This window comes from Halichondria panicea, chromosome 9, assembly GCF_963675165.1.
Source record: "Halichondria panicea chromosome 9, odHalPani1.1, whole genome shotgun sequence".
Classification (NCBI taxonomy): Eukaryota; Metazoa; Porifera; class Demospongiae; order Suberitida; family Halichondriidae; genus Halichondria; species Halichondria panicea.
The window spans coordinates 2,097,764-2,124,116 of NC_087385.1; the positions used below are offsets into that span (position 1 = coordinate 2,097,764).

The 26,353-nt window shown below is 39.2% G+C and overlaps 5 protein-coding genes and 1 pseudogene across 5 annotated transcripts; 1 reads left to right on the plus strand and 5 right to left on the minus strand.

Annotated features, from left to right (window-relative positions):
* Positions 1–679: 679 nt before the first annotated feature.
* Positions 680–2,043, minus strand: LOC135341086 (uncharacterized; annotated as a pseudogene).
* Positions 2,044–2,216: 173 nt separating this feature from the next.
* On the minus strand, positions 2,217–5,258 carry LOC135341073 (uncharacterized). Its single transcript, XM_064537550.1, has one exon. The coding sequence runs from the start codon at positions 4,076–4,078 to the stop codon at positions 2,225–2,227; it is 1,854 nt and encodes a 617-aa protein (XP_064393620.1). The 5' UTR covers positions 4,079–5,258; the 3' UTR covers positions 2,217–2,224.
* Positions 5,259–8,126: 2,868 nt separating this feature from the next.
* On the plus strand, positions 8,127–16,302 carry LOC135341800 (aspartate aminotransferase, mitochondrial-like). Its single transcript, XM_064538459.1, has 9 exons — positions 8,127–8,303; positions 8,677–8,959; positions 9,064–9,123; positions 13,652–13,813; positions 14,079–14,147; positions 14,661–14,847; positions 15,109–15,274; positions 15,772–15,848; positions 16,018–16,302. Exons 1-9 carry the CDS (start codon positions 8,239–8,241, stop codon positions 16,212–16,214), a joined length of 1,266 nt encoding a protein of 421 aa, XP_064394529.1. The 5' UTR covers positions 8,127–8,238; the 3' UTR covers positions 16,215–16,302.
* On the minus strand, positions 9,483–13,481 carry LOC135341799 (uncharacterized). The gene has a single exon (XM_064538458.1). The coding sequence runs from the start codon at positions 13,359–13,361 to the stop codon at positions 9,657–9,659; it is 3,705 nt and encodes a 1,234-aa protein (XP_064394528.1). The 5' UTR covers positions 13,362–13,481; the 3' UTR covers positions 9,483–9,656.
* A 766-nt stretch (positions 16,303–17,068) lies between the features above and the next one.
* LOC135341295 (uncharacterized) lies at positions 17,069–21,069 on the minus strand. Its single transcript, XM_064537810.1, has 2 exons — positions 21,008–21,069; positions 17,069–20,948 (listed from the first exon to the last, which is right to left on the minus strand). The coding sequence occupies exon 2, from the start codon at positions 20,906–20,908 to the stop codon at positions 17,183–17,185; it is 3,726 nt and encodes a 1,241-aa protein (XP_064393880.1). The 5' UTR covers positions 20,909–20,948; positions 21,008–21,069; the 3' UTR covers positions 17,069–17,182.
* A 1,699-nt stretch (positions 21,070–22,768) lies between these two features.
* LOC135341801 (uncharacterized) lies at positions 22,769–25,431 on the minus strand. Its single transcript, XM_064538460.1, has one exon. It carries the CDS (start codon positions 25,295–25,297, stop codon positions 22,958–22,960), a length of 2,340 nt encoding a protein of 779 aa, XP_064394530.1. The 5' UTR covers positions 25,298–25,431; the 3' UTR covers positions 22,769–22,957.
* Positions 25,432–26,353: the final 922 nt, after the last annotated feature.

The following is a 26,353-nucleotide window of genomic DNA, read 5'->3' on the forward strand; positions in this document are numbered from 1 at the left end:
CAATCAGTAACTAGAAAATTGTTTGAACAATTAATGACTGCAGCATTTAGTGATGTATTAATAAAAGAAAAACCTCGAGAGAGAGAAGAAATTATGTTTACAGCAGATGAGCTGAAAATACTGAGGTATGCTAGTGGATTTGTACCTTACAAGCTAATCAAAAGGTATAAAACCAAATCAGGAGAAAAATTCTATCATTTTAAGGACTGTCTTCAAGGTATGGCTGTGAATAGCGACGAAAATCAGGATTTTCTCGAGTATACCAAGTCTTGGATTGATAAAGTCAACAGGGGAGGTCTATTCTCTGTGAACAATGAAACATTTAACTTGTTTATCGCTGTTGAAACATCTGTTCGTCGATTACTTCCTAATCACTTAATTGGTAGTAAGTCTTCTAGTTTACAGGTATTAGCTCAAACGGTTATTGAGGAAATTGATGTCCAATTTCATTGGTCTCTAATTACTCAAGAGTTGAGTGTTACTGAAGAAATTGAACTACTACAGGAACTAATACAACTATGGATTACGATTAGGGGATTTTCTTTTGCCTCAAGTTGGTTGGAGTTGTATAAGGAGGCCACAAAGTCAAATGTTCAGAAATCAACTGGACTACGAAAACATTTGTCGTAGGTATATACTATAATTATTGTAGCGTAAGTAATATTTGATGTTGCCATAATTCTGAATTATGTGATCAAAAGTTAAATGTGCAATTATGATATATACTATTTGTGTTTCTTTTTTCTCTTTGGTAAAGGGGTTTGTACACTCTCTTCAATTGCAGATTGTTCATCGATCTTAGAAAATCTTTTCCTACAGTTGCCACGTACTGGGTTTAAGGCCATTGATCCCTGTATCCTCAATGAAGCAGCGTTAGTCAGGCACTGTTTAACATTAGGATTCTCATTTCGGCCTCCCCTTTGACGTTGCTTCCCGAAATAATTTTCTAAGGGGTCTTGTGACAATTTCTCACTTAGAAGGTATAACCCTGGATGCTTCGATAGAAGAAATGTAGCCATTTCCACAAATGAGTTCACTGCATTTATATAGACAATTATGTTAACATGATTATCTCTATAATAAAGGGTATAATTATACCAGTTTACCTGTTATTTTTATGCCCTCCAATGTCACTGCACTTAGCAGCATCTTTTGCTTGATATGGGGTTTGATATTTGTGTCGATGGACGATTCCCATTCATTTAAGTAACCTAGCAACTCATCCTTCAGCCACTAATGAAGAAATATACATGTACATAAAATAATTATAAGATCACAACAATACCATGCACAGCCTGCACAAAAACTTACCTTTAGTCGTACATCGTCGACACTAGTATATGGCTTTAGACTGTCCTTCCTCTTTCTTTTCCACTCTGTCTTATTTCTGACATTAAAGACAGTCAAAAAAGTGGTCAAAATTTCGAATAAACTTTTCTGTTTCTGCAGTACTAGGGTCCCCATGTTCTGCAAAAGCCTCAGCCACTGATTTGCTTAAAACCTATTGAGCAAACAATCAATGAAAAATTATTTTTTACAGAGAAACACCAGAGGAGGCTGGAACCACTGACCTTAGATAATTAAGGCCACTAATTCTTGCAGACTACTTCAAGCTTAGTTTTTACTGTCTATATAAGTTTAAAAGTTTTTTCTGGGGGAGTCAAATTTTATTTTTGTCAATTTTGCTCAGAAGCAGAGATACAAGTCCCAAAAGCCAGCTGTGTGGCGTCCTCGAGAACAAGCCGCTCATGATGTCGAGGCTAGTACAAGAGCAAGACTTTTGATTGTATCTCTGCTTCTGAGTAAAATTGACGAAAATAAAATTGGACTCCCCCTGCAAAATAACGTTTTAAACTTCTTACAGACACTAAAAACTAGGCTTGAAGTAGTCTGAAAGAGAGTTTGGAGAACTCCATTAGTGACCTTAATTAGCTAAGGTCAGGTGGTTCCAGCCTCCTCTGAACCCAATTATAGGACCACCTGTAACTGTGTACTAATTAAAAATAAATTCCACTCACTTGAGCAGCTAAATCAACCCTCATTCTAGAGAAAGAAGTTAATCGAACATGTTCCAGCTTTAGTTTAGGAACGAAAGACAATGCTGATGAAGTACATAATAAGGATGCTCTCTGGTGGAGATCGGTAAGATGCTTCCATTCGATAGTTTTCTTGTTTATCTATAATTATACAGAAATGGACATCATAATAAACAGGTTTGTGATGACTAACTTACTGCCATTAGCCGTGTGCCGTTGAATCCAGAATGAGACCAGCAGTTTCTCGTTGTCTTAATTAAATGTGGCACATCTGAAATAAAATAAAGCGAACGATTCTCATCAGGATCAGCATATGGATTGTGTGTCTTGTATGTAAGTCCACTTTCATCACTACCGTTCATTCTAAAGAACTTCCTATTTGGACTCGCTCCGTCAGCGGTGACACTTATAACCTTAAAGCCAATTGCCTCCAACTGTCTAATTGCTTCCCATACAATAGGAAAGAGCATGTCTGCCACAATTCCCTTACGGGTAGGGAAATGTGCATATGGAAAGTTCAACTTGAAGAACAAGCCGCGAACAAGGAGAACCATAATATGGTCTGCAACAGGAGGATGTTTTACACTTTCATCGTCAGTACATTCTTTAATGCTCTCTACTCGAGCTAATGTGTCGTTCATATCCCCCAGTTGCGTGAAACCAATGATTTGGCTGGTATTCTTATCGTACACAAGATCTTCTTTAATTTTCATCTCATCAATAATTAAGGAAACATACCTTCGTGACTCTGGCAATGAGTCAATTCCTGATTGTGTACGAAGCTGGCTGTTTAATTCTTCACTAAACCCGACTTCAGATTTGTAAAAGTGAGTAAAATCACGAAGTGTTCGCTCCGATGGAAGTACAATAAATCCAGATGTGCGTAACGTGTGGTAGGTAACACCAGAAAGTAATTGCAGGTTTAAACACCACTTTATCATTAAGGGATGCCAACGATTTTGCCTTCCCTTCTTTCCAGACGAAGCTTTTAACTGTTCTTCCCAAAATAATCTAGCGAATGTTCCTTCTGGATACCTTTCCTGTATTTTTTTTGAGTTGCTATTCAAAATGTGAACCATATCTTGGTTTAGTTCTTCATCAACTTCTTCACCTTTTTTCTCATTCAATTTCTTAATGTAATTTTCTAGTTTTGATATCTTGTATTTTGAGGAAGTGACTGCTTTTCTTAGCCTACACATCTTTTCTTTTTTCTCAGGTGTGCGTAGGAACCTCTCATTAGTATGATTGTGAATTACCCTGGATTTCAACGTGGCTCTCTTGATCGAGCTGTGGTATATGGCCCTGAGTGCAGCCCGATAAGATTTGCACGAAGTGCATTTTTGGACATTACAAATTATTTCGCATGTCGTCGTTCGTACTGTTTTGTTAAATATATCACCATTTAAAGTTACGGAAGCATAGTCATCAAGTTGTGCTCTAATTTCCCCATGAGCCTTTCCCAACATTATTTTGTTTTTCTTCTGTTCAATCATGGAAACAAAATGAGAGTCAGGATGACCACAGCATACATGAGCACTGTCAAGTACAAGGAGCAGATCTTGAAGGCCGGCTGACGAGATAACTGGCGGAAATGATTGTAATAAACAGCATCTTTTTGGATCGACAATGTGGTTATGTACATGTACTTGCCATGTACGGTCTGATTGAACAACCAAAGTGTGTGTAATAACAGCTGGAGTTTTGCTGCTGGATGCTTCACTAGAAATCTTACACAATGTGATCTTTTCAACAGGTTGAGTAGTTACATTAACCCAATTTTTACTTGGCAAAGTCAAGGCACCAAGAACAGTTGCAATAGATTCGTTATGACTTGTGGATGGAGGTTGACTTGTGGATGGAGATTGACTTGTGGATAGAGGTTGACTGGTGGATGGAGATTGACTTGTGGATGGAGGTTGACTGGTGGATGGAGATTGACTTGTGGATGGAGACTTACTGATGGATGGAGGCGTGGCGGCTTTTTGTAGACGTTTTAATTTTGATTTATCCTTTCTGCGATAAAGTCCTTTTGATCGTGGCATATCTATAATATAACATACACCATCATGTTAATAATGGCCTAAGTCCATGCAATACTATATACTCTTCATGAAATAACACTATGAGGTTGTATGAATAAGCTTTTCTTCTGATATACGTTCCCAACAGCAAGTATACGTTACACAATTGCACCTGAAATAGCGACATGTGCAAGGTACAAACTGTGCATTTGAAGCTTGCAGTCCACACTTGTTCATACAGTTACTTATCTGGTGCATTAACTGTTCTATTTAGTACTAATAGTAGCTAGTAATGTGTACCAAAGCAGTAAAAATAACTTACTTTATCATTTCTTCGGCAAAAACTTAATTCTTTTTTCTCAATATACTTGCAGGTGGTTGCATTGCATTAACATGGAGCTTCATGACGTCTTAAGAAGTGTATGTAATGGCTAGAAATACAACTACAGTCTATAAAAAGATTCCCGGGCAAATCCCGGCAATTATTATTGCGTAGCACGCGGCACAAAAGTCATTGAAATGATCACGTGATCGTCAACGTTTCCTATCCCTCTAACTCTTCAATCTATGGGCAAACAGAGTCACTTTTCTAGACTGGAAACCACGCCCCTTTCTTTAGGGAAAGAGACTGGCCAGGTGACTATCAACGACTCGTCCCAACGGAATGCTTGGAATGTAGTGTGTGCATGAATGCGTGGGAGATATCTAAACCACAACATTGCACACTAAGCTATTATAATTGATTTTATGTGAGATTAATATTTTTAGCTGTACAGTTGCAGTATAAATTTTATGTCTACTTAGCTAGCTGTTTGGATATAAGTTGTCTATCAGTACTTCTCCAATGAAGCAATTCTAAAGTTGCTGGCTGGCTACAAGGCCACTGCAAAAATAACAGACAAAAGTAGCAGAGATGCAGAGATATATTTGTCTCTCTGCCAACTGGTTTATGGAAAGTCCCTTTGCTGGCCCTATTGCCAGCAACATTTGAGTTTCTATTACAGCGGTGTCATTGCCACAGACAGGACAAGAACTAGGTACATCCAGGTGACAGCTAGCTCCAGACTTGGACATAGTTTTGCAGCAGTTGACTTGTGATTGAAATAGGTGGCTGAGCTAGCTAGCTTGCTAGAGTACAGATTACTGTACTTAGCTACAGTAGATCTAGCCAAAGTATACTAAACCGCAACACTGGTGACCACACCCTTTTCCCTGAACCACTTCCGCAAAATTCAGTACGCAATGAAGACGGAGTTGTTGATAGTCACCTGGCCAGTCTCTTTCCCTAAAGAAAGGGGCGTGGTTCCAGTCTATCACTTTTCTTGGTTTTCAGACAGTCAAAAATGGGCGTGGCGGAAATGGGCGTGGTGACGATGCTAAAACTGGTTGGCTATTATCTCTACTCCCGTACAGATTTAGTGAGATTTGAAAGATTTTCTGTACTTGAAATAACATTTTTAGTTGATGTATACCGGAATTTAAGTTAGCCATTGCCTACTGGCATAGTTTTAAAAATGACAAAGGTCAAGTACTATCAACCTCCTCTGTGAAGTGGAATCATGTGACAGTTTATTGCATTCTTGCGAATCTGATTGGAGATTTCAAATTTTGACATCTGAACCAAGAAAAGTGACTCTACAGGGATTTGAGGAGTTCTTGCAACTGTAATGTCGAGAGCGGAAGTACCTGTCACCTCCCCCAGGACCCAAGGGCACTACATGACACCCTCTACAATCTCCTGCAAGGCCTTGTCTGGCTGAAAGCTGCCCATGCGCAAGAGTGGCTCTTGCTCTTCATCAAAGATCTAAGGCAAACCCGCGCTGATCTCCTTCTCACAAGCACATTGGTTTAAAGCTCCACCCTCTTACTGCGTGTTATAATAATACCCATTTTCAATATTCTTTTTCGTCTGCCCAATGGGCTACTCTTCATTATTTGGAGGCTACAAAGAAGAAGAAGAACCTTGGTAACAAGTTTGAATTTTGGCTCATTCCAAACCAATTTTTCTCCAATAGAGCCTATTCCTTTGATAAAGGCTTTGCACCACAGAAGGTTGTCAGCTGAAGCTATCCTTGAGATTCTAATCGTTTTGTGAGCTACTACTTGCCCCAGCCTGACTGTAAGCTGTTGAAAGTGTATCACTAGTCTCAGCTAGCTCCAGCTAGCTGGATACACAGTTTGTGTGACAGACTAATAGTAGTAGCTCACGATTTTGGGCTCAAGGATAGCTTTAGCTGTGGTGCAAAGGCTTGCAGATATATAGAGCAAAGCCTCCTGTATAGGTCGATTTTTTCCCAAAATAAACAGGCCTAAAGGCTTTATTGGAGAAAAATTGGTTTGTAATGAGCCATAATTACGTAACTGTTCACGTGACAGGTACTTCCGCTCTCGACATTACAGTTGCAAGAACTCCTCAAATCCCTGTACATGTAAATGCCAGACCCTCTCCCTGGCACATGTCAGATCACGTGCAAGGGAGTGGTCGATCTGGGGCCAGACCAGAGGAGGTTGGCCACGCGTCATCAATCATGTGACATTCCTAAGGTCTCTGCTCACGTTACCATAGATACCGAATAACTGTAATAAAAAAGCTATGGATACTTTTGCTTTGCTGACTTGTAACACCGGACTAGCTGTGTCTGTTGTCTGGCTGGACCAAGATTAGCTTGACTATAGGGTAGAGTATAGTTCAGCGGTGCTGTATGCAGCTTGCATTGTACTGGCTGGCAAGAATCTAGTAAACACTGTATGCACTGATAACTCGCCAGAATAGAGGGGATCGGTGGGGATCGAGTTAGTTAATGAAAGCTTTATACCAAAAGAAGCCAGAGAGGCACATAAAGTTTGCCTTCAGTCTCTAATGACCGTGCAACATCAGCTAGAAGTTTACATAGAACTCATTGTCAATTTTTGTGCCAGCTCAGCAAAAAAAGTGGTGCACGTGATCGTGTCCAACCTCCTCTGGGGCCAGACTACCTCGATTCCAGGCGGGTTGTTATAAAACAGGGAATGAGAAATGAGGAAATGAGAAATGAGGAAATAAGAAATAGGAAATGAGGAAATGAAGAAATGAGAAAGAGAAATGAGGTGTTAGGCAGAGCATATCTATGGGCAGAGCAAGTCTGAAGACGAAGCTAACATCTACTGAGCTACAGGTACGTACCTCCTGGTGACAAGTCTCCTGGTGCTCTGCCACCATACAGAACTTATGTTCCTCTGGTACACGGTGTGACACTCTCTACCTCTATCTACTTGTGTGCCATGTACGACTGGCATGGTTCAGACATCAGATCTACCTACGTAACGGTACTTACATGTACTGTCCTACAGTCCCACAGTCTCAAACAATTTACCTATGCGTGGCTATACTGGCAATACATTCACTGATTTCACAATCCGGTGGGCAAGTGATAGTCAATGGACTGGACTCAATGTCAACATCTATACATGTAAGTAACAGCAAAGAAACCTCCAAAACTGTTTGTCAAACCAAGCAAATTCTAATGATCTGCCATTCCTGTCGTAAAGCTGCAGGAAGTAATGACATTAGTACACTGTACTGGTGTCATATCCAATCTCGCTACAGGGTGAAGAAAGCAATTCCCATTACCATTCTCACAAGCAATGCCTATAGTGAAAGCTGATGCTACCTTTAATGAAGAAAGCTCACTGTGCCATCTGAAGCAATGGTAAAATTTAATTCTTACAATGTGTCCGACAACCTGTACTGTGTGGAGGTGCCACTATAATTATATATTTGACAACTAAATACTTAGTCACCTACTAGCTTCTTGGCTGATATCAGTCATTACTTTTGTGCATCTATATAATAATTATTATTATAACAATGTCATAATTATTGTGATGAAAATTAATGCCATGGTGATGATCGTAACCATAAATATATTATTATTATTCTATTTCTCATTTCTTCATTTCCTCATTTCCTATTTCTTATTTCCTCATTTCCTCATTTCTTATTTCTCATTTCCTCATTTCTCATTCCCTGTTTTATAACAACCCCTCTATTGCATGGCTAGCAGTGCACATGTGCAGTCAGCTCTTAGCAGCAGCCAGACCCTCCCCCTTTACACGTGTTTATGGAAAACGCCCTTTTTATTCTTCACTAATTCACTGGTCCAAAGCTAAAGGGCTAAGATAGGATCTAGATCGAAGGAGCAATGGCAATGAGGGGATTAATGCATGTGTCAAAATTGCTACCAGCCACAGCCAGAGTCAGAGTCAGGTAAGTAACAATAATGGAGCTGCAAGCTTTTTAAATAGTGTAGCCAAATACTAACTATAATATAATTTATATATGATTTTACAATTGGGTGTCCTATGATTTGTACACCCTATTTATAAGTGTAGTTATCTGCCTTGGTGGCATTGCTAGCCCATCATAATTATTGATTCCAAACTCGTTGCAGATTGTACTGTACCAAGGGTTACTACCATACACTGATACAGCTAGCTACAATAGATGCTATAGTCTATGCCACCTAGTCAGATATTAAATTATCAAAATTTCTGTCAGTGTATATTGCCAGGTGTAATGCTAGTGAAATTTTATTGATACTCACATTATGAACCTCATCACCCACCTACGATGCATGTAGCTCATTTTGGTCTGGAGTTGAAACTGGGCCACCTGACGCCATCTTTGGCTTGGTCGAGGCTCACAAGAAAGATCCTCGCCCGAACAAAGTAAGTCTGGCTATTGGAGCATACCGGGACGACCAGGGAAAGCCGTGGGTCCTGCCCACCGTTCGTAAGGCGGAGCAACGTATCGTTGATAAGAATCTGGACAAAGAATATGCTGGAATTATGGGATACGAATCATTTTGTAAGGAAGCCTACAAATTGGCATTTGGAGAAGATGATAACTTCAAGAACAATTCTGTGAGCAGTGTACTTTTTGATAGGCGATTTACTTGCATGATACGATACAATGACATGCCGAATATGTACGGGGGACACATTTAATTATTATTTGCTTCCTCCAGTATGTGACGACTCAAACCGTTTCTGGCACGGGTGCTCTACGTTTGGCTGGCATGTTCCTGGTGAGTCAGCTAGTGATAGAGTAGTGAGTGAGTGAGCGTGCGGTTCTCTGAGTGTCTGGTAGCGTGTACTTAAGAGAAGGTTTGATTTTTCGCTGTAGACGTCTTTTTTATCATCTATTGTAAGGTTGTACTGTTGGTGGTGTAAATTCTGTTCTCATGGAGTTTATGAAATTGTTGTGTGTTTGGATGTTTATTTGGCCTTGTTTAGGCTCATTCCCATGGCAATATCGCTCGTGTAGACGACCTTTAATTGTAGCTTGCATTACTTCTGTTCATTGTGATACATTTTTACATTATCAACACTACAAGCAAATTCTATTCAAGCTTCGCATTTAGCTATTGTTTATAGACCTATGAATATTGAAGTGTGTTTCCTGTCAAAAATCAGTGCTTTCTTATATTAAATGACATTGTAAACACAAGCTATAAGCTAATCGTTATGCAACACTCCAGTGTTCTAATTTTCTTTATGGTGTTCTATTCTTCTAGTGGTGTTCTAGTGTGTGTAACTCCTTAGTGCTTATTTGTTTCTGTTAGGAGGTAACTTCTTCCATTTCCAAAAGTGGCTTTTCTAAATTGCTAATTGACACAATCTGCGTTGTAACAACATTTTTCTCTCTCTCTTCGTAACCTTCTTCATAGTTCTCTTCTTCCTTTGATTCTTGTTTATTTACAAACCTCTTCATAATCTTGAGTGACATTAAACGCATGTATGCCTGATAGATTAAGATACCACAGAACAGCGTCATGGTAACAATGACGGATATGTCAGTAATCAATTCTTGATCTCGGCCTGTCAATAGAGCAAAGAGACTGCACACTGATAGCATGGTAAGGTTTAATAGGAAAGCATTCTCTAGAATACTCAATGCTCTCGATTTATAAACATTACCAATGAGCAGTAAGTAGGCGAGTGTGATCATCATTAATAGGGACGTGGCCAGTAAATTAATGGATGGATCTCCAGCTATGTTTAGTGAAAAGGTAGCATAGAGGAGAACTCTTAGCAGTAGCAATAGCCCAGTCCAATACCGATGTTTGCTCTTGTATGGTCCGGTGTAAGCATCGAATAAAGGTTTCATTTTCCATACCCATGTCAGCCATCGATGGTGAGACACCTTCTGTAGACACGGAATGAAAATGAGAACAGCCGTGTATGGGAATGATACCAGAACTAGAATGAGAATTCCAATCAAAAATAAAGCGATATGTTTGCCTTGAAGATAGTCAATATTTCCATCGTATAACCACACAAGTTTGGGTACACTAGTTCCATTATTATAGTGTTCCAGGTTAAGCGTTGTAAATGAAAATATTGTAATCACAAGTCGTATACTCTTAGAGTACGATAGGAGAAAAAGAGTGGCTAGAACTTGTACAGCATTGTTTCCGCTTAGCCTAGCAGCTCTCGTGGAGTAGTGACTTGATACTATGATAGTAACTGCAATAGTGCATATGTAGATAGGGAAGCCTAGTTGGAACAGAGTCTTATAAAATGCATCCAGTCCATTATAGAAACAAACCTCGATACCGACATCCAAGTTGATCCATGCTATAAACACGTTACATATCTCCGTTATCTTGGAAGTTTTAACGCTGAAATAGATGTCATTGTTAGCTCTGAGTATGTTAGCGTAGAGTACCAGTCCGTTAATAGTGCCCGTTGCTACGGTGAGATTCATGCCCATAAGCAACACCACCAATAACATTCCACTGACTAGTGTTACAGGAATAATCAACAGTAACCAGAGATTAGAGCATTCTTGACACTCTGAACTTCCCAGCATCTGACTGAGATTACCTCCACACTGGCCACATAGTGTTCCTGACCGTTTGAAAGAGCACTGTACACTTGGGTTAGTTAGAGATAGCTCGGTTTGTTTCTGATTACAGTATCCCAGTGGGCAGTGGCTGTGTATTATGACTGTGTCGTTAGTTGCATTCACCCATACTGTGCCAGACCTGATCACTGTTTGATTGTCGATGATGCACTGTACACCAGCAGCTGTTATTGATTGAAGGCATTCACATGCCAGATTGTCTGTGTTGTAAATATATCCCGGAAGACATGGTTGTAGGATTATGTGAAGAAGTAAGGGAACTTCATCTGTGAAATATACTTTTTCTCTAAGTAACTCACTTTTTAACTCTGCTAGCCTTGTTAGTACTTCTTCATTAGCAAGTTCACTTATGCCAAGTACTAATGTTTGGTTGCCTATGGGAGCATGTACAGTGTACTGTACCTTGGTGCAGGTTAGCCCTAAGAGTTGTCTGGCTTGAGATCGTGGAATGTACGGGCGGTTTGAATTTAGTTGCTCCGTGTATGGGAGCATTAGTCTTGCTTGTGCTGTGGCCAATGTAGCTCCTTGAAGTTGACCAACTGCTACTATTAAGAGTTTTATTGTTTGACCAGGTACAATGGTTGTTTCCTTCTCTACTGTGTTGCAGAATATCCCACTAGGCTGGCAGAAACAAAGATAGTATGGTGACGATGTAACCGATGTTTGAAAAGATGTGTTATAGCTTGAACAAACTGTAGTCCCATTTAGTAGATCATGCTTGCTTGGTAACTTATAATGATTTTCTGATTCAGCTGTTGACTTTCTAAAGTAGCAGCGGTTGATTGATCCACCATAAATATCATCTCCCCCTTGAATAGATGTATTGTTACAGAAGTGTAGGTTTTTTCTGTCACGAGTCTCACGCGTACGATAGAAAATGCATTGGTATTTGATGCTAAAAAGGTTTTGCAGGTCACTTACCGGACTTAGATAGCTCATACTGGTGACATATATTGCCCCTCCACTTCTCCATGCATGGTTATTGATAAACACAACATTGGCATTCTCATAAAAGTGCATTATGGAGTATTTGTACAGGGATAAGGCACCTCCATAGAAGCCTTGATTTCCAATAAAGCGTGTCTCACCGTAAAAATAGAGGGTTGTGTTAGTGGATTTTAGGGCAGCGTTGTCTCTCCCTAGAGTGTTTTCAATCACTGTTCTTCCTGTGAATCTCATCACTGAATCCTCTGCTGAAATTGCACTAAATCCTTCCGACCCTTCATTGCTACTCAAGTAAACATCTCCTTCTAATGTGACTGAGCTATAGTCTGTAATGTCCATAGCGTTTTTGGTATTACTTATCGAACAGTTAGTTATTCGACCCTTAGAGCCTTTCCGAATGTTTAGTCCTATCTCAGAATTCTCGATTGTAGAGTTGAACATATGAAACGTAATTTGGCTGAGTATTACTCCACCTTGTTTGGGCATTTTTCTTATCACGCAATGCCTTACATATGCTGAACTAAGCTGTTCGTTGCAGTAAATTTCCCCGCCTATTTGTATTCCTCCGTGGTAAAATCGTGAGTGTGATATATAGATATCAAAAAGAGAACATGTTTTAATCGTTACAGCAAACAAAAATCCGATCATTTTTTCGCGGCCAAGGAAGAAATTATTGAAAATTGTTATATCTGCCGTAATATAATTTTGAAGTTCAATTGTCATGCCTTTCTGAGTCTTTTCTATGCCTTTCTCGCTATTCTTGTAGTATATTCCTGGGAATAGTGTTGAGCCATTTATTGTAATGTGAGTAACACCTCTTGAAGAGAATCCATCGGAATATACGATTTCAGTGCTTCCCTGAAGTGAACTACTTAAAATGTTCAAGCTTCCTCTTGTATCGATACTGCGAAATACTGACCCATTTAAACTATATGCCCGTACATTTGTGAGAAAGACATTTGTGTTCTGTACTAGTAGTATTGCAGTGGGTGTATTACGGAATTGGGATTCCAATAAGAGATTCGAGTTATCAAGTGCTGTGAAATGTCCACTGCATTCAATCATTTCTATGTCTTGGATATGAATGTTTCGACTGTATTTAATAATCCAAATAACTTTTAGTCCTCTACTGCAGCTTATGATAGCTCTCTGCCCGACTTCTCTGGAAGTGATAGTAACGTTGTCTAGTGAGCTTAATTCAATTTCATAAACTTCATCTTCCAAATCGGTGATATCCATGGAATATTTACCGGGATAGAATTCCAAAATTGAGTGTGAGTCTATCTCAGTGCTCGTCTTTTGAAGTAGGAAACTTATGAAATCAATACATTTGGGGTCGTCATAGCAGCTGCTACTATTTTTGTATGGAGCTACTCTGTATATGGTTGATTCGGCAAACAAACTGCAAAGGAGCACTGACAAGAAAAGTATGAGAAACCTGCAACTCTTCATTTTGCAGTAGGGAATCGACTGTTGACAACTGTCTTAGCTACAATATAAGTTAAATTAAATATATACCAATGAGTTGTGATGTAGCTAGATATATCTTCACCTGTTGTTATCCTGCTTGTTCTCTCGTTATTATTGATCTACTTATAACTTTGAGTTATAAACTCAAAATACATTCGTTTTTGGAGAAATGTCTTCATGTGTTTGTTTATACTGAAAATTAATTTGTTTTTCTCAAGTCACCTAGGTCTTCTATACTACAGTATATTTACAAACTTTTTGTTCCTTCCCAGAACAAGTTCTACCCTGAGGCCAAAACAATCTACTTGCCAAACCCCTCGTGGCCGAACCACAACCCTGTGTTCAAACAGAGTGGCCTCGAGGTCAAAAGCTATCGCCATTGCAACTTTCAGAACATGACCTTTGATGCCGCGGGTTGCTATGACGATCTCAGGGTGGGTCAATTGGTTATCCATGCATGCGAATTTGGGGTGCTTCAATGTGGTTAATCATTCAATCAGCTGAGTGTACATCTGTGCACTTTAAACGCACTTTAAATGTTCATTTATGTTTATAGTATGCTACTTCTATTCTGTAGCTGAAACAGTATTTGATCAATTTTGAGGAAATCTAAGCCTACACTAGCTTGAGATTCTGAGAGTGCTAATTCATTACGCGATGATTTGCTGGGGGAATCAAACTTAATCTCTCTCCCTATAGAGTATTCCCAACAAGTCTATGGTTCTGTTCCATGCCTGTGCCCACAACCCTACAGGAATCGATCTCAGTGTAAGTTAATTGACACTACAATATGGCTATATGCATTTATAGTCTCCCTTGACATTGTAGTGGCCATTGGGTTAGATTGTACACTCCTGGGGTGTTTTTATGCATGCTCAGCACCCCCCTGGGGAGCTATATTATATTATCATCAATCTTCAGTATAGACTCTAGATTTAGTATCAGTATACACCATATAATTATGTCTGTTGTTGTGTATAGTGAAATGGATTGCTTGTAATTAATTTGGTCACCGTTTATGATACGTCAAGGTTAAGTTTCATTTAGCGTATGTTTGTAAGTCACCTCATTAATATATGCAATCATTGCCTATCTGTACCAAGGGTGACTGCAATAAGCAGGTTATACTACCCACGTAGAAAATTATTATAATTATAGTCATAGATAATAATGAAGCTTATCAAGTTGATGATCTTTACCATTTGTTTATATCAAGCACTGATTTGTGAAGAATGAAAGTTTTCACACTCCTTTTCCTCTCCCTGCGATTATACCCTCTAGTTGGACCACTGGGCTGAGGTGTCCAAGATTTGCAAGGAAAAAAACCACTTGGTGTTTGTGGATATGGCCTACCAAGGTTTTGCCACGGGTGACCTTGAGAAGGACTCGGCTGGGTTGAGGCTACTGGCAAAAGACGGACACAAATTGGTCCTCTGTCAGTCTTTCTCTAAGAACATGGGACTCTATGGTTCGTCTCTCTTGTGTTTGCCATGATTGTTTTTCTTTAGAAACAATCACCACTTTTTTGTTTTTTAGTTACATAGAAAATCGAAAATTTATTTGTAGCTTTCGTCCAATGTCTCCTTTGACTCATTCATTCACCCTAAACCTCTAAACGTACATTTAGTCACTCCTCAACACTACTCTCATATACCCCATCCCCTGATTCAGTAACTCACATTCTTGTTCAATGTTCCCATCTCTCCCCCTTCTCCCTATCCCCATGCAGGTGAGCGCTGTGGGGCCATGACGTTCCTGACAGAGAGCGAGTCTGAGGCCAAAGCTGTCGAGTCTCAGATCAAGATCATCATCCGCCCCCTCTATTCCAACCCCCCCATTACCGGTGCAAGGATCGCCACGGAGATTCTCACCTCACCTGACCTCTACTCTGAGTGGTGAAGCCCATGTATCTTTATTATGTAGCGTCTAAATGCAATCTTGACTATAATGCATGCTGAACTTTGCTAGCAGCGTACAGTAGGCTCTCGCTAATCCGGCTTTCTGAAGTACGGTTACCTCGATATACCGGTAATTTCGTTTAGTACGGATTGCTAGCTTGTTTTTACTGCACCAAAAACTCGTCCTGAAATGCAGCCACTCGCTATTCCGTGTACTGGCCAGTACTGGCTGCCCCAAACTAGGTTTATTACTTCTGGATATGACGTTTTGAATGTGTTTTGACAGATAAAATTGTATTACACTTAAATAGATTTATTATCCTCGAGACAGAACCGCAAATTGGTCATTATAGTCGAGGTAGGGATACTTCTGCTATTAATAGCATGCTTCATAACATGTTTTATGATATAATGGCATTATATGTAGTGTGTGTGTGCCTTTCCTTCAGTATATAATTATAGTACATGTATCTCCCTGCATGACCTTCCTGCAGGCTTGACGAGCTCAAGGCAATGGCTGGTCGTATCTTTGAGATGAGGGGAAAGCTCCAACAAGGACTCATCAACGAAGGTGAGAATCTGCTCTGGTTGTAGAGACTACTGAATCAGTATCTCATTGTTAATAGTCGTTTTTGTTGATTTTCGAGTATGAATTTGTTTGTATAATTATCTCTTGAAAGAAGGCGCTTCAAGTAATTGGTTGAATTGATATTATACTCTCCCCTCCCACCACCCTTTAGGCTCAACTCGTGATTGGTCGTTCATCCACACCCAGATCGGCATGTTCTGTTACAGTGGTATGAACCAGGAACAAGTCAAGCGACTACAGGATGAGTACGGCATCTATATGACCAAGGACGGGCGTATCTCCATGGTTTCACTATCCTCAAACAATATAGGCTACGTTGCCAAGTCAATGCACGAAGTCACCAAATAACTATTATTTATTGTGACAACAAACTAGCTATTTTTGTGTCCCTAGGTCTACATAGGATGATGTGAATTTTATTTAATGTGTCATTGAAGTGTTGACATGCATGCATGGCTTGTGCTAAATATGTGCATGTTTAGTTCATTTGCTTCAAGCAAATTAAGAATAATTATGCCCTTGGTATAAGCACTTCTACCAAAGCAATGGTCATCATTATTAAAAATGAAAAAAGAAGAACCACCGATCAGTAAGAGATTGCTATCAATGGTGAGCCTATAACAAAAATTACTAGTATTATTCTAGTATCTTTAATTTGTTACCTTTTGACTGTCCTCTGAGGCTCTGAGATCAAAGGAAAAGCAGTGCCAATATATGGCATACTGCACTGTGGTCTGTATATGGCATATACAGAAAAGTTCACCACTGAACCAGGAACTACTTTAATCAGCTGAGCAATCCAATTGGGTGAAATATCCAATTGGCGCTTGCTTACATTGGAGTGGCACTTTAAATTTAGACAAATACAGTGTACGCATGCTGGCCTGCAACAATTAAGCTGATCCTGTTCAGTTATATTCCAAAGTGAGTTTGCATTACAATATTTCCTGTGAATAACGCGTATATAACGCCATATCGGGCTGTACCATACATGACCGCCACACTCCAGAAAATGGCATAATACAAGTGTGACGTTATCGTGATCTATATATAGACTGGTCTCGTGATCCACAGTCCTCGTGTTCTATGGTAGTTGAGTTAATGTCTACTTGAGTAGCTTTACAATAGTTACTAATGTTACAACAAGGTCTATAAACACAATTCACTAGCTGCTAGATACATGACTGTAAAAATAAATACGTGTAAGTGCTATGACAAAATCTATCTATAATATTAAACTGTCCCTACAAGGCTACAATATGCTTTAGCTATAAGTGTTCTAGTTGTGTAAAGTCTACATATAGTACGCCTTTTAGCTAGGAGGTAACATGTTCCATTTCCAAAAGTGGCTTTTCTAAATCGCTAATCGACACAATCTGCATAGTGACAACATTATTCTCTCTCTCTTTGTAACCTTCTTCATGGTTCTCTTCTTCCCTTGCTTCTTGTTTCTTTACAAACCTCTTCATAATCTTGAGTGACATTAAACGCATGTATGCTTGATAGATTAAGATACCACAGAAAAGCGTCATGGTAATAACAATGGATATGTCAGTAATCAATTCTTGATCTCGGCCTGTCAATAGAGCAAAGAGACTGCACACTGATAGCATGGTAAGGTTTAATAGGAAGGCATTCTCTAGAATACTGAGTGCTCTCGATTTATAAACATTACCAATGAGCAGTAAGTAGGCGAGTGTGATCATCATTAATAGAGATGTGGCTAACAAGTTAATGGATGGGTCTCCAGCTATGTTTAGTGAAAAGGTAGCATAGAGGAGAACTCTTAGCAGTAGCAATAGCCCAGTCCAATACCGATGTTTGCTCTTGTATGGTCCGGTGTAAGCATCGAATAAAGGTTTCATTTTCCATACCCATGTCAGCCATCGATAGTGAGACACCTTCTGTAGACACGGAATGAAAATGAAAACAGCCGTGTATGGGAATGAGACCATAACTAGAATGAGAATTCCAATCAAAAATAGGCCGATATGTTTGCCTTGAAGATAGTCAATATTTCCATCGTATAACCACACAAGTTTGGGTACACTAGTTCCATTATTGTAGTGCTCCAGGTTAAGCGTTGTGAATGAAAATATCGTAATCACAAGTCGTATACTCTTAGAGTATGATAGGAGAAAAAGAGTGGCTAGAACTTGTACAGCATTGTTTCCGCTTAGTCTAGCAGCTCTTGTAGAGTAGTGACTTGATACTATGATAGTAACTGCAATAGTGCATATGTAGATAGGGAAAGCTAGTTGGAACAGAGTCTTATAAAAAGCATCCAGTCCGTTATAGAAACAAACCTCGATACCGACATCCAAGTTGATCCATGCTATAAACACATTACATATCTCCGTTATCTTTGAAGTTTTAACGCTGAAATAGATGTCATTGTTAGCTCTGAGTATGTTAGCGTAGAGTACCAGTCCGTTAATAGTGCCCGTTGCTACGGTGAGATTCATGCTCATAAGCAACACCACCAATAACATTCCACTGACTAGTGTTAGAGGAATAATCAACAGTAACCAGAGATTAGAGCATTCTTGACACTCTGAACTTCCCAGCATCTGACTGAGATTACCTCCACACTGGCCACATAGTGTTCCTGACCGTTTGAAAGAGCACTGTACACTTGGGTTAGTTAGAGATAGCTCGGTTTGTTTCTGATTGCAGTAACCCAGTGGGCAGTGGCTGTGTATTATGACTGTGTCGTTAGTTGCATTCACCCATACTGTGCCAGACCTGATCACTGTTTGATTGTCAATGTTGCACTGTATGCCAGCAGCGGTTATGGGTTGAAGGCATTCACATGCCAGATTGTCTGTGTTGTAAATATATCCCAGAAGACATGGTTGTATGATGATGTGAAGAAGTAAAGGAACTTCATCTGTGAAATGTATTTCTTTTCTTAAAAATTTGTTATCTGTAAACTCTGCTAGCCTCATTCGCACATCTTCATTAGCAAGTTCACTTATGCCAAGTACTAGTGTTTGGTTACCTATGGGAGCATGTACAGTGTAATGTACCTTGGTGCAAGTTAGCCCTAAGAGTTGTCTGGCTTGAGATCGTGGAATGTACGGGCGGTTTGAATTTAGTTGCTCAGTGTATGGGAGCATTAGTCTTGCTTGTGCTGTGGCCAATGTAGCTCCTTGGAGTTGACCGACTGCTACTACTGATAGCTGTATTGTTTGACCAGGTACAATGGTTGTTTTCTTCTCTACTGTGTTGCAGAATATCCCACTAGACTGGCAGAAACAAAGATAGTATGGTGACGATGTGACCGATGTTTGAAAAGATGTGTTATAGCTTGAACAAAATGTTGTTGCTTGTTGGAATTTTTGCAGAGCTCGTTTGTTTATATTTTTCCAATGACTTTCAGATTCAGCTGTTGACTTTCTAAAGTAACAGCGACTGATTGATCCACCATAAATAGCATCTCCTCCTTCGACAGATGTATTGTTACAGAAGTGTAGGTTTTTTCTGTCACATTTATTAGGCCTACACTTACGATAGAAAAAGCACTGGTATCCTATGCTGTATTGTTTTCGTAAATCACTTCCAGGTTGTGCATAGCTCATTGTGTCGACATATATTGCTCCTCCACTTCTCCATGCATGGTTGTTGGTAAACACAACATTGGCATTCTCGTAAAAGTGCATTATAGAGTATTTGTACAGGGATAAGGCACCCCCATAGAAACCTTGATTTCCAACAAAGCGTGTCTCACCGTGAAAATAGAGGGTTGTGTTAGTAGATGTTAGGGCAGCCTTTTTTCCACCAAGAGTATTTTCAATCACTGTTTTTCCTGTGAAATTCAATACAGAATTTTCTATTGAAATTGCACCAAATCCTTCCGAACCTTCATTATTACTTAAGTAAACATCTCCTTCTAATGTGACAGAGCTATAGTCTGTAATGTCCATAGCGTTTTTGCTGTTAATTATTGAACAGTTAGTTATTCGGCCCTTGGAACCAGTCCAAATCCGTAGTCCTACATCAGAATTCTCAACTGCACAGTTGGACATTTGAAACATAATCTTGCCAAGTACGACTCCACTTCGTGTGGGCATTTTGCTCATGATACATTGTTCTAAGTATGCTGAACTTAGTTCGTTACAATAATTCTCCCCACCTATTGCCATTCCTCCATAGAAAAAGCGTGAGTGAGATATGTAGATAGAAAAAAGAGAGCATGTTTCAAGATAATATGCATAGCTCGTAACATCTAGCAAAAATCCTAGTATTTTTTCACGGCCAAGGAAAGAAGTATTAAAAATGATTATATCTGCTGTTATATGATTTCGCAGTTGAAGTATCACGCCTTGCTGAAGCCTTTTGTTGTTATTCTTGTAGTATATTCCAGGATATACTATTGAGCTATTTATTGTAATGTGAGTAACACCTCTTGAAGAGAATCCATCGGAATATACAATTTCAGTGCTTCCCTGCAGTGAACTACTTAAAATGTTCAAGTTTCCTCTTGTATCGATACTGCGAAATACTGACCCATTTAAACTATTTGCCCGTACATTTTTGAGAAAGACATTTATGTTCTGTACTAGTAGTATTGCAGTGGGTGTATTACGGAATTGGGATTCCAATAAGAGATTCGAGTTATCAAGTGCTGTGAAATGTCCACTGCATTCAATCATTTCTATGTCTTGGATATGAATGTTTCGACTGTATTTAACAATCCAAATAACCTTTAATCCTTTACTGCAGTTTATGGTAGCTTTCTGTCCAATTTCTGTTGAAGTGATAGTAACGTTGTCTAGTGAGGTTAATTCAAGTTCATAAACTCCATGTTCTAAATCGATGGTATCAATGGAGTATTTGCCGGGATAGAATTCCAAAATTGAGTGTGAGTCTATCTTACTGCTCGTGTTTTGAAGCAGGAAACTTAGAAAATCAATACACTTTAAATCGTCATAGCAGCTGCTACTATTTTTGTACGGAGCTACTCTGTATATGGTTGATTCGGCAAACAAACTGCAAAGGAGCACTGACACGAAAAGTATGAGAAAGCTGCATCTCTTCATTTTTGTCAACGAGTTGACGATTAATAACTGTACCAACTACCTACAAATAATAAATATACCAGTAATTATTAATTTTATATTACTAGTAGATCTACTTACCTGTTTTTAACCTGATGACCTTGCATGCAGTTCTCTGGTTTATCTTCTTTGAAGTATTCCGTGTTGTGTTTGCACTATGAGGTGCATAGATTTGATGGTTTGTGGGTTATAGAAGTAAAACGTAAAATTTACATTCCATGTCTCCAGTATTTGTTTGTATATACTCGAAACCTATACATGCACTTGCCTTTCATTGTTGGCATTGAAAGGTGACATTTCCAAATCCATCTAGATTCCATCACTTTCATACCAGATAGATCTACTCAAATTTAAATCATGTACATGTATAATAAATCTATTGTCATGAAATTTGTTAAAATGTGCACCTGAATGAATAATTATATATGCATTCTTCCCAGAACAAGTTCTACCCTGAGGCCAAGACTGTCTAACTGCGGAATTCCTCATAGCCAACCACAATTAGTGAATGGTTTGAGTTCATGAGCTATCTCATCTCCATTGCAACTCAGCAATTGTATAGCAAGCAATTAGCCTCTGATTGAACTCGGCAATAACGTTGTATATATGGGCAGAGAATTAGTGTTCAATTATACTATAAATTGCTGAGCTGCACCCCGCTTGTTGTACTACTTCCTCTAATTGCAACAACCAGAACACGACCTTTAATGCTGCTGTTTACTATGATGACCTCATGGTGAGTCATTTGGGTCGTTTAATGTGCTTATGGCTATCATAATAAGAACCTAATGTGGTATTCTCAATAAGTCCATTGTTCTTTCCATGCATGCCTGTGCCCTCAACCACATGCACTTAAATCGATCGGTGTAAGTTCTGGTACTCTATAGCATATTGACTACATGTGTATAATTATACCTGAGTTGTTCCCTTCACAATGTATTGTACCCATAAATCTTTGGCGTGATTGTAGCATGTCTAACAACTAAATGTGAGCTAGTATATAGTAGAAATTAAGGCAATGAACTAGGTTTTGATTTAAAAATGCACTATATATATAGGAGATGACAGCAAATTCGGCAAAGAAGCCTTCATTACTGGGCCCAGCCTTGTAAGTTGCATACAAAAAAAGTGCAAGTCTGACAATTGTACCATAAAATGGCCTTCACACACACACATTTTGCTTATAATTATAGTTAATTTGCATTAAAAGAGGTGCAGTAATAAAATCCTTGGTTTGATTTGTTGATTTATATATAAAAATAGCTACGCATACGTATTTACTTGATTAAACGCCCATCTCGTTTAAACACCCATGGTAAAAGCTCTGTCTTTGTCAATAACGCCCATCTTAAATCATGTATGGGGCGTGACACTGGGGTGGAGCTGAAATAGCATGTGGAACCAGTTGGTAGTAGAATAATAGATACTATTTATGATAGCCTCAAGACCAGGCCGTTCGTTATCTGAAAGAACGCCTGGTCAAGTTCCAATGTAGAACTGGTCCAGGAATTTCTTGGACCGATAATTGCTTGTAACAACCATACCTACCATTATGTAAACTGCAGCTAGCTATATAGTATTGTTGAGGTTGCGGTTAACCGCAATCGTGTTCACAACTACTCAAGCCTAACCACTCGCTGACTCAGCTAGACAATCTACATTGGAACTTGACCAGGCGTTCTTTGAGCGGCTTGAATCAGTGAACACAACGTCATTGACATAGTAGCCACGACGAGACACCAAATAAAATAAAATGCCACTTAGTTCCAAATGACTTATTTGGCAAATTCAACTCGTCAAAGTTTCCCGAAACGGTATTCAACAGTTTACACGTAGGTTCGCTTTAGCTATTATCTAGAGAGCTATATATATCCTAAGCTGTTGCATTGTGTTCTCTATCAACAGTAAATGCTTGAACATTATACATGCTATACCAACATATTCACTCTTAAGTGCTTTAGCTATAATAGCGTTCTAGTGTGTAAGCTCATGTGGCCCTTAGTGCTCAGCTACATTTTTATAGTACGTCTGTTAGGAAGTAACTTCTTCCATTTCCAAAAGTGGCTCCCTAATGGACACAATCTGCATAGACACAACATTATTCTCTCTCTCTTTGTAATCTTCTTCATGGTTCTCTTCTTCCCTTGATTCTCGTTTCTTTACAAACCTCCTCTTCATAATCTTGAGTAGCATTAAACGCATGTATGCCTGATAGATTAAGATACTACAGAAAAGTGTCATGGTAATAACGACGGATATGTCCGTGATCAATTCTTGATCTCGGCCTGTCAATAGAGCAAAGAGGCTGCACACTGATAGCATGGTAAGGTTTAATAAGAAAGCATACTCTAGAATACTGAGTGCTCTTGATTTATAAACATTACCAACGAGCGGTAAGTAGGCGAGTGTGATCATCATTAATAGGGACGTGGCCAGTAAATTAATGGATGGATCTCCAGCTATGTTTAGTGAAAAGGTAGCATAGAGGAGAACTCTTAGCAGTAGCAATAGCCCAGTCCAATACCGATGTTTGCTCTTGTATGGTCCGGTGTAAGCATCGAATAAAGGTTTCATTTTCCATACCCATGTCAGCCATCGATGGTGAGACACCTTCTGTAGACACGGAATGAAAATGAGAACAGCTGTGTATGGGAATGAGACCAAAACTAGAATGAGAATTCCTATCAAGAACAGAGCGATGTGTTTGCCTTGAATATAGTCAATATTTCCATCATATAACCACACAAGTTTGTGTACACTATTTTCGTTGTTGTAGTGCTCCAGGTTAAGCGTTGTGAATGAAAATACTGTAATCACAAGTCGTATACTCTTAGAGTACGATAGGAGAAAAAGGGTGGCTAGAACTTGTACAGCATTGTTTCCGCTTAGCCTAGCAGCTCTTGTGGAGTAGTGACTTGATACTATGATAGTAACTGCAATGGTGCATATGTAGATAGGGAAACCTAGTTGGAACAGAGTCTTATAAAAAGCATCCAGTCCATTATAGAAACAAACCTCGATACCGACATCTAAGTTGATCCATGCTATAAACACGTTACATATCTCCGTTATCTTTGAAGTTTTAACGCTAAAGTAGATATCATTGTTAGCTCTGACTATGTTAGCGTAGAGTACCAGTCCGTTAATAGTGCCCGTTGCTACGGTGAGATTCATACCCATAAGCAACACCACCAATAACATTCCACTGACTAGTGTTACAGGAATAATCAACAGTAACCAGAGATTAGAGCATTCTTGGCAATCTGAACTTCCCAGCATCTGACTGAGATTACCTCCACACTGGCCACACAATGTTCCTGACCGTTTAAAAGAGCACTGTACACTTGGGTTAGTTAGAGATAGCTCAGTTTGTTTCTGATTGCAGTAACCCAGTGGGCAGTGGCTGTGTATTATGACTGTGTCGTTAGTTGCATTCACCCATACTGTGCCAGACCTGATCACTGTTTGATTGTCAATGTTGCACTGTACGCCAGCAGCTGTTATGGATTGAAGGCATTCACATGCCAAACTTACTGTGTTGTAAATATATCCCGGAAGACATGGTTGTATGATGATGTAAAGAAGTAAAGGAACTTCATCTGTGAATTGTGCATGTTCTCTTACCAATTCATCAGCAAAATATTCTAGTCTTAATTGTACTTCTTCATTAGCAATTTCATTTATGCCAAGTACTAGTGTTTGGTTGCCTATGGGAGCATGTACAGTGTAATGTACCTTGGTGCAGGTTAGCCCTAAGAGTTGTCTGGCTTGAGATCGTGGAATGTACGGGCGGTTTGAATTTAGTTGCTCCGTGTATGGGAGCATTAGTCTTGCTTGTGCTGTGGCCAATGTAGCTCCTTGGAGTTGACCGACTGCAACTATTGAGAGTTCTATTGTTTGACCAGGTACAATGGTTGTTTCCTTCTCTACAGTGTTGCAGAATATCCCACTAGACTGGCAGAAACAAAGATAGTATGGTGACGATGTAACTGTCAGTGACGTTTGAGGAAGTGTATAGTTTGAACAAAATGTAGTCATTTGTTGAAATTGTTGTAGAGCACCATTCCTTTCTGTAGGTTTATTATGGCTTTCAGATTCAGCTGTTGATTTTCTAAAGTAACAGCGATTGATTGATCCACCATAAATAGCATCTCCCCCTTCAATTGATGTATTGTTACAAAAGTTAAGAGGTTTTTTCCTGTTACAATTCTCACATGCACCATAGAAGAAGCATTGGTATTTTACACTGAGTGGCTTACGCAGGTCACTTCCAGGTTGTGCATAGCTCATAGTGTCGACATATATTGCTCCTCCACTTCTCCATGCATGGTTGTTGGTAAACACAACATTGGCATTCTCATAGAAGTACATTATAGAGTATTTGTATAGGGATAAGGCACCCCCATAGAAACCTTGATTTCCAACAAAGCGTGTCTCACCGTAAAAATAGAGGGTTGTGTTAGTAGATGTTAGGGCAGCGTTGTCTTTTCCCAGAGTGTTTTCAATCACTGTTCTGCCTGTGAATCTCATCACCGAGTCATCTACTGAAATTGCACCAAAGCCTTCCGACCCTTCATCGTTACTCAAGTAAACATCTCCTTCTAATGTGACTGAACTATAGTCAGCAATTTTTATCGCATTTTTGGTGTTGCTTATCGAACAGTTAGTTATTCGGCCCTCGCTATTCGAAATTTGTAGTCCTACCTCAGAATTCTCAATGGTGGAATTGTACATTTGAAATTTAATATCATTGAATGCGACTCCATTCTGTATCGGCATTCTGCTCATGATGCAATGTTCTAGATTCACTGTACATAGTTTGTTACAGTAATTAGCCCCATCTATTCCCATTCCTCCGTAGTAAAATTGTGAATGAGATATATGAATTGAAAAAACACGTTTATAATAGCTCATTACCTCTAGTAAAAATCCGAACGTTTTTTTACGGCCATGGAAAGAACAATTATAGATGGTTATATCTGCTTTAATATTATTTCGCAACTGGAGTATCATGCTTTCCTGAATCTTCGTCTTTCCTATATTGTATTTCTTGTAGTATATTCGAGGAGATAGTATTGAGCGATTTAATGTAATGTGAGTAACACCTCTTAAAGAAGATCCACCAGAGTAAATAACTTCAGTGCTTCCTTGAAGTGAACTACTTAAAATGTTCAAGTTTCCTCTTGTGTCGATACTGCGAAATACTGACCCATTTAAACTATATGCTTGTACATTTGTGAGAAAGACATTTGTGTTCTGTACTAGTAGTATTGCAGTAGGTGTATTCCGGAATTGGGATTCCAATAAGAGATTCGAGTTATCAAGTGCTGTGAAATGTCCACTGCATTCAATCATTTCTATATCTTGGATGTGAATGTTTCGACTGTATTTAATAATCCAAATAACTTTTAATCCTCTACTGCAGTT

Bases quoted from the DNA above. Each gene is read 5' to 3' on its own strand.
- LOC135341799 (XM_064538458.1), bottom strand. From the start codon at position 13,361: ATGAAGAGTTGCAGGTTTCTCATACTTTTCTTGTCAGTGCTCCTTTGC.
- LOC135341800 (XM_064538459.1), top strand. From the start codon at position 8,239: ATGGCAATGAGGGGATTAATGCATGTGTCAAAATTGCTACCAGCCACA. The intron at 14,148-14,660 runs GTAAGTTAATTG...TATACCCTCTAG, and splicing joins CTACAGGAATCGATCTCAGT to TTGGACCACTGGGCTGAGGT. The intron at 14,848-15,108 runs GTTCGTCTCTCT...ATCCCCATGCAG, and splicing joins TAAGAACATGGGACTCTATG to GTGAGCGCTGTGGGGCCATG.
- LOC135341801 (XM_064538460.1), bottom strand. From the start codon at position 25,297: ATGTACTTCTATGAGAATGCCAATGTTGTGTTTACCAACAACCATGCA.
- LOC135341073 (XM_064537550.1), bottom strand. From the start codon at position 4,078: ATGCCACGATCAAAAGGACTTTATCGCAGAAAGGATAAATCAAAATTA.
- LOC135341295 (XM_064537810.1), bottom strand. From the start codon at position 20,908: ATGAAGAGATGCAGCTTTCTCATACTTTTCGTGTCAGTGCTCCTTTGC.